The sequence below is a fragment of the Fusarium verticillioides genome, chromosome 1 (assembly GCF_000149555.1).
Source record: "Fusarium verticillioides 7600 chromosome 1, whole genome shotgun sequence".
NCBI lineage: Eukaryota > Fungi > Ascomycota > Sordariomycetes > Hypocreales > Nectriaceae > Fusarium > Fusarium verticillioides.
Window position 1 is genome coordinate 2,898,323 of NC_031675.1, and position 7,581 is coordinate 2,905,903.

At 50.4% G+C, this 7,581-nt stretch overlaps 3 protein-coding genes across 3 annotated transcripts in view; 2 read left to right on the plus strand and 1 right to left on the minus strand.

Annotated features, from left to right (window-relative positions):
- The window catches only part of FVEG_01108 (hypothetical protein), a gene marked incomplete at its 3' end in the record, with an annotated part of 2,680 nt that extends 1,153 nt beyond the window's left edge, over positions 1 to 1,527 (plus strand). Inside the window, exons 2-3 of the mRNA XM_018887897.1 lie at positions 82 to 460; positions 511 to 1,527. Of these exons, the coding sequence (XP_018743713.1) occupies positions 82 to 460; positions 511 to 1,527 (1,396 nt within the window). The remainder of the gene's footprint in view (positions 1 to 81; positions 461 to 510) is intronic.
- Positions 1,528 to 3,028: 1,501 nt separating this feature from the next.
- On the plus strand, positions 3,029 to 5,025 carry FVEG_01107 (hypothetical protein). The gene has a single exon (XM_018887896.1). It carries the CDS (start codon positions 3,034 to 3,036, stop codon positions 4,453 to 4,455), a length of 1,422 nt encoding a protein of 473 aa, XP_018743712.1. The 5' UTR covers positions 3,029 to 3,033; the 3' UTR covers positions 4,456 to 5,025.
- Positions 5,026 to 5,728: 703 nt separating this feature from the next.
- On the minus strand, positions 5,729 to 7,461 carry FVEG_01106 (hypothetical protein; the record flags this gene model as incomplete). Its single annotated transcript, XM_018887895.1, has 2 exons — positions 5,729 to 7,337; positions 7,388 to 7,461. 2 exons carry the CDS (start codon positions 7,459 to 7,461, stop codon positions 5,729 to 5,731), a joined length of 1,683 nt encoding a protein of 560 aa, XP_018743711.1.
- Between the last annotated feature and the right edge of the window lie 120 nt (positions 7,462 to 7,581).

Below are 7,581 nucleotides of genomic sequence, written 5' to 3' on the forward strand. Positions count from 1 at the left end.
TTGGGTCACCTCAACGCCAGTGACTTTGACGAGCTCGCAGACTTGATACTTCCTCCGGGTTAGTACACAGTTTCTGGACAGGGCCCTTGCAAGACGCCTGGAGACGATACCAGCCCGGCAGCTTGTCAACGCGTTGGCGCGTGCAGAACGGCTGGGCTACGATGTCAAGGATATCGTCCAGGAGCATGATGAGCATGTCATCCCTTCTTTGCACTCGTTGCCGGTGCAGCCACAGCCGCAGCCCATGGGGCCTCTAACAAACACAACACTTAGTGCAGCGCAATATCATACTCCTCCCTTCGCTTCGCAAACTCCCCCAGCGCCAATGCAATATGATAATAAACCAGCGACTCAAACTCCAGCGAAGTTTCAGACTCCGGCGAAGTTGACGCCAGAACTTGCAGCGATCACTTGGTGCAAGTGTGGTTGGCCATGTGCTTCTCAAGCGGCACTCGACTATGTAAGTTACCAATTCAAATAAGTCAACTGGATTTGTCTAACAACGAATAGCACCACAAGAAGAGCGCCTGCCACAGAGTTCAAGCAAATGACGTAGTAGGGAGAGACGTCTGCCTCTTTTGTGGTTGCAGATTTGGCAGTGGTGGTGGTTTACTCTACCATGAGAAGTCTAGCGTCTGCGGAAACCACTCTCGCGCCACTGCTGAAATGATGCGGAAGTTGCTTGTCCATCTTCGTCCTGAGGATCCGCAGCCTCCTGTGCCAGACCCCTCTACTGGAATTACACGCATCCCGTACACCCAAGTGCCTTTACAGTCGATGCTGTCCCCAACGACCTGGGCCAACTCAACGATATCACAGCCTCCTATTGGAACTCCAAGTCGTGATTCGGGTCGCGATCCATACGCCCACCTCAGCCCTGAAGATTTGAAGAGGTTCAATGATATCATGAAGAGTGCTGAAGAAAAATACGGAGGTCTAATGAAAGATGCTTTGCTTCTCGACGAGCCAGAGAGAACGAAAAAATTGGCCAGTCTGAAAAACTCATATAACACAAAGCAAAGTACCACTCGCAAGAAATTCGGTATCCGACTTCGCGAGAGGCGAACCCGAGGAGAGATTGAAGCTGAGGAGGCTCGACTAATAGGGACTCCAAGTAGCACCGCGACTCCACCGGCTACAGCCGCATCTGACGGCGATATTCGCTCAAGGAAGAGGGCACGAACCGGCGATGACCAGTTGCCGTCATCGAACGCGACTAACAGGACTCAAGAAAGTCCCGAGAAGAGGGTTCCTATGTCAGAAATGGGCGGGCTCTCGGGGTCATCAGCAACCGCGGAACTCACAGATCCTACGGCATACTTGAACCCAGCTCAGCCCCGTTATGCGCCACCAAAACCAGCCGCAATCGGTGGCCAGTCTGGTGTGCTTGGTTCTGCAGAGCGAGCCAGACCCTTGATGAGAGGAACCCTCGATGATCCTATGCCAATTGACGACGACGACAATTCGGAAACAGACAGTGATAGCGATAGTGATAGCGACGGCGACATTCCGGCTACTATCTCCTGATTTTACAGATTCGCGAGCATGAGCATGGCGTTTGGGATTACACGATTTGATACCCCTGACATCAGGATGTGAAAGCACAGGAAAATCAGGATTGGGGTGCATTGGGGACGGAGTTAAATGAGCATTTTGACGCACGCCGATTAATACAAACAATGATGCTGCCCCAAATCGACAAAAGGGCCAATGGGAATCTCGAGAGGGCAAGACATCAGAGTTGCTTCCAGGACAACTGGGTTTTTGGCTGGGGGCAGTAGTTTCTAAATAACCTTGGGTCGAAACAGACGTCGAAAAAAATATCCTTAGGGGCATATGAGCATGTACATATTGCACTGGGGATCTCGACGCGAAAAAAAAAAAAAAAGGTTTTGGAGTCAATAGGTATCATCAAACAGCTGTACATAATTAATATAATACCTCAAGATGTTGACGACTTTTGGTGAAGGCTCAGGCTGTAAGCAATGTTGCAATGCTGTGCGCAATCGCAAAAGTAACGTCTGTGGAATATTCGAGTATTTTACTTGAAGCTGTAGATGTTTCGCAGCAGAGAGAATCAACATCACTAACAAGAATTGATGGGCCCACTCATGACTCGGTATAACTTCAAGTCACGAGAGGTTTTACTTCTTGAGCAGGCCGCGACAGGCGACAGGCGTTTCAGCCAAAAGGAAAGGATAGGGGCGATAGAATCGAGACCGTGCCTTGGACAGCCGCCCGGCTAACCTGGATGGAACCTACCTTAGGTTCCTCCCGTTTAAAGTCTGTTGCGAAAGTTCACGGACAGGGGCGGGTATGTTCAGCGGAGGCCTGCGCAAACACTGAAGAGACAAAGCCTTGTTCGAAACCAAAGAAACGTCTCATTTAAAGAGTAACTTTGAGCTTATTCTGGTTAGTGGAGCTATTTACTCTGTTCTAAATCTGGTCATTATCATTTTCAATGGCGTTGTGCCACTTCGAGATACCATGTATCCCCCTCGTCGGCTGTTATGCATCCATTTGTGCGTCTGATCTCCGAAGAACCTCGGTTTCATATAATGGCAAAATACTGTAGACCCCCGATGCCCGATACGAGCTGACGCAGGAACAAGAGATTAACTTGCACAACGTCCACAAGTGAAGCTGAGCATCATCTCCTCTGCCATCTCCATCGCGATATTCAACTGGCTGACCAGGCGCCAGCGCGGGGCCGAGGGCTATATGGTCCGACCTATGATAGCCTGAAGCGCTGTGCAGCACAGATGCATCTGCATCTGCAGTGCGCAGGTCCAGTGTGACGGACATGGAAGCTGATGCAAGGGTCCTCACGCTGACTGGACGGAATATCCGCACGAAGGGGCCCGTTTTGGATCCGTCCTTTTGAAACGCCCAAGGCCTCTGGATCAATAGGCTTCTCTGCTCACTGTATCGCCACGAGGATGCCCAGAACGCTAGCTGCCTCGAGGGCTAGAACATGCCCCAAATGATCGCCTTGAAACCCACTAGCGACCGCCTTTGGTGCTGATGATGTACATGCGATTGGCTGATTATCGAGGCTCCTGGTCGTCCTGGCCAAGGGGCTCAAGCGAGCTCTGTCTGAGGACCTCTTTTTTCTCTTCCCCCAGATACTTGATAATCCTGCCATGTGCCACTCCTGGTGACGGCTCTTCTGTTTCGAATTCTCTTCTCGTTTTGTTTTGCTATCAACTGGCCGGCCCAGCACTTTCCTTCTACATACAGACTGACTTGGTTTTATATTTGTTTCTTACCCCCTTCCTTCTGTTTCCTTTCGGGTCTCGTCCTTCACTGAAACTCTCAAAACACTCTTGCCAATTGTTCCAAGAGACATATACGACGATCATGGTTCCTCTTTTTAGCCCCTCTGGCTTTGGTCGTTTCAAGGATAGTCATAGCCGTTTGACTGCGAGCGCTTCACAAAAGTCGGTGCCTTCGCCAATGCCATCACCCTCGCAGCCTTCGCCTGAACCAATGGCGACTGTACTTATTGGCCCCAAGCAACAGCGCTTCAAGGTCAATAAGCGGCTGTTATGTGCAACCTCGCCCTTCTTTGCCGACCGTTTTGGTGATCCTTCAAGCTCAAAGTCGATCTCGTTATGGCTACCTCGCGAATCATCCTCAATGTTCGGTCTGTTTGTTGACTGGGTTCACCTCGGTCTTCGGTTTCGTCCACATCTTGATGAGATGATATCTAATGCATACGATGCTGGTCTTGAAGCTTCTCAAAATATCCACTGGTCTCTCATCCGCTTGCACCTCTTTGCATCACGTCTTGGACTCTATCGACTCCAGGACCTCGCCATGGACTCCATTCAGGACCTCTACCTTCGCTGCGATTGGGACGTTCCCTCTGGTCTCATTACTTTCCTCTACACAGAATGCGAGGATCTCGCTGCTGTCCGACTTCGAAGATGGGCTGTAGCCATGGTCGCCTTCTCCTTCACTGGTGGGCCCCGTCTCACCTTCCACCCTCAGGAATCTGCTACTTCGGAACCCACCCGCTTCAGTGATCTACTAGAAGAGCTGCCGGAGTTTGCAAGCGACTATGACATACATATGGAAAAGATGCGGCTCTCAGGTCTCGATATTCGCTTCAAGAACCCACAGCTGCGCATTCCAGCCAATCGCCTCCGCAATGATGAACGCGCATTTGGGTTCCGCCAATGTTCCTTTCACTCCCATCGCTCAAGCGTCGGCGAGCGACGATGCCCTCACGAATCAGGCTCAACAAAACACCGCCGTGTTTACCAATCATCGGTCAAGGAATCAGGGCCAGAATCCACAGGTCTGAGCGCCCCAACCCGGAGATATCGCGATGTCGTGCCCAGACCACTCTTTTCCGGGCCAGTAGACTCAGATATCGGCGAGGACGACGATGACGAGATTTCAAAAGCGATAAAGCATGTAAGATCTATTTCAAGTACACTCAAGACTTGAAGGGAGACAATCATTGCTAAAGAGAGAGTGGCTGATGAGAATGAATCCCGCAAGGGGGCTGGGTGTGAAACTGATCTGCTCGATCGCCATCATGGCTCCTCCATTGATCTCAAACAGCCCCAAGACAACTCACAGAAACTTGACTTAAAATTTGATCATCGAGATCAAACAGGACGAGAACTGGATTAGATGTCGGCGAAATGAACGAGACACATCTTGGTGGTGAGCATACCTAAAAAGAGCCTGATTATTTTCTGTACCCGAGGGGGGCTAAACCAGCTCTGTTCTCGAGCACGTCCGGAAAGTCGCACCGCTGCCTCTCGGCTAGGAAGCTCGAGGACCTTTATATATCGCCTCATGTCTGTGACATGGGCCTTCGTCATACGACGATACAGGCTGTTCCACCAGTTCTTTGTTTTTCCTTTTCTTATTTTTATATATATACGCAATCTAGCCAGGTCTCCTGGAGAGAGTTGGCCAAAGTTCAAGCGAGTCTTGAGAGCAAGATAATATTCTTTGTAAAATAGTATTTAATGTACATAACGACAAGATATCCTATCATAACAAGAGAATAACCAAACATCATTGACTCATCAATTATCTCATTCCACTTTACTCCAGAACAATATCTACGTTCACTTTTGATGGACGGTTCATTTATGCAAAGTATTTTGTTTTGACATCATTCAGATCGTTGCTCGTTCTATGGATATGAAATTCCACTGCATCATTCGTCCAAGCTTGATACTTCTTCGTGTTTCGGACCCACAAGGAGCTCAATCGTGTCTCTCGTCACAACATCTCCATTTACGGCGATGTCTTTCTTGCTCAATTGCAAGGGTAAAAAATAACACGGCAAACGTAAGGCTCTGTTTGGCCTGCATGCTGTTCGTTCCATCATATCATCATGAATTGTTGAAAGATCATCCCGTTGTGGGAAGAATTGAAAGGAAATTGACAAGTTATGTCGGTGGGCGATTGTCGAGATAGAAAACGCAATGAGCCCAGACGCCCGCCTGCGTGCTGGGAAATCCCAGCGTATGGAAAGAAAGGTGAAGCAAAGTTCAGAAGCAGAAGGAAACCAGAAAATGAAGGCTATCGCCAGATAGACTGCTGCTGTCTAGATGCATATGCAAATGTTGAGTCGCGGTCCCAACAAAATATGATCAGTGTGTGTGTGCGTGTGTGTCGCTATCCATGAACTCATAAAACTCGTCAGGTGACATAACCTTGTTGAATGTACAAAGAAAAGGAAAAACATAAATGAGATGTGTTAAAGCGGTGACTCAGAACGTCGACGTGGTTGGTCTCGACGACGGAAATCCTTAAGTCTTTCGTCGATATACGCCAGTCGGCTTGCTAGCGATGATCTGGTAACTCCATGGTTGCTTTCGCTGGATTGTTGGACGGTTGCGAACGGCCGGCGAAGAGCGTCAGGGTCGTTGGCAGCTCCATGTGATAGGCGATTCGGAAAGGAAAAACTAGATGCTCCCAGGGCGAAAGGTGAGCCTAGTCGGGGGGGCGTGTCTCCAACTGGCGGAGCCAGCGTTTGCTGCTGAGCAGCTAGTGGCTGCGAAGCTTCGAAAAGCTGTTGGAGATTCTTGCGTGGGACAACAACGTCAGAGTCTATCTCAGGTTCGGTCTGAGGCGTTGCGAACTGGTCATTGGTGGCTGATAGGTCAACGATTGAAGCTGGGTCAACCCAAAGGTCGGAGCCGAGACTGGGTCGCTTAATCTTCCGAGCCTCCAGATGGTTGGGCCGGCGCTTGTGGGTTGATCGGCTACGTGTAAGTCGGACCGGAGACATGAGTGCGCGGCGCGGGCCGCCTGTGTGAGTTTGTCTCTGCAACTTAGAATCCACAACGAAGTTTGAGGGTAGCGAGCTTGACGAGCTGGGGCCGTAGCTTCGCGCTCCAAAGGGAGACGCAAGTTGTGTGTGCTTTATTTCAGCCGGCTCCAACGTCTCGCGACTCGGTGGAGGAAGCGAATGTTCGTCGATTTGAGGCTCAGGTTGCGAATTTGTTAATTGAGCCAGAGGACCTTGCAGTTGCATGGAATCAGAAGTGCTAACCGCCAATGAAATTGCCATATCTTGACCTGAGAAGACCGAGGGGGAGCGACCGACGACTGTCCGACGATTCCAGTAACGAACTGCGGATTTGTTATATGGAGAAGGGCTGGGAGCTAAATATTGTGAACCCCGCGCCTTAGACCTGGCGTTCATCTTGCAAAGCTCCCGCAATTGGGCGCGAGTGGCGGCACAAGTATGAGGCCACTGAACATACGGGCCAGCGGCTCCTTGAGTGGGTGTGATGCTCCCACTTCTGAGATCAATATTTGTCTGAGCCTTTGACTCCTTCCAACTCCTCCTCGCCTCTCGGGCCACACGCAAGCAGACTCCATGGGGAGGGATGCCGCTCTTCCCGATACGGAAGGGTGTGACCTTGGGGTCTTGCAAGTACATCATATAGGTAGACCATAGGTGCTGATTCATGGGTTTCGTCCAGGGTGCCCTTCGAATGGTATCTCGAGGAACCTCCGTTTTGGCAGGCTTGAGAGTTTTACTATTGTCGTCGGCATTTGATAGCTCGTTCGCAAGATCTGCGTGTTCATTATCTGGGCTGATGCATTGACTCAAATCCTCAGAGCTGATAGAAAAGTAGCTCAGCAGGGAAGCACTTGTGTGTGTCGAATGGGCTGTCGAAGGCCGGCTGGACTCATAATCGGGACTAGATTCGAGGCTACTGAGAGTCGAATCGATGGACCAGTTTGGATATTGTTTAGGGGCCAAAGTTGGTAACAGGTCTGGAGCAGGAGTTTTTGGAAGCGAAAACATGCGCTCGGAACCACCGTGGGGTGTGAAGGGTATATCGTCCATGTTGCTGAAATGTGACATCGGGTATAGTGTCTCTGTCATCTCCTCGTCAAGTACACGAGGCTCCTCGATACTGGGAATAGGTATGTCTGCGGCGGCAACCGACGCGAGAAACTGCTCTGTGGGCGCATTGAGATTTGACGCATTCCTTCTCTTGACTCGGAATCGGCGACCCGCGCGGGAATGGGTGGGTGAGTCTCGCCATGTAAAGTACGCTCGGGCGTTCTCAAGGGATCCTCATGGCGCGCGCT

Coding starts and splice junctions, on each gene's coding strand:
- FVEG_01107 (XM_018887896.1), top strand. CDS start 3,034: ATGCGATTGGCTGATTATCGAGGCTCCTGGTCGTCCTGGCCAAGGGGC.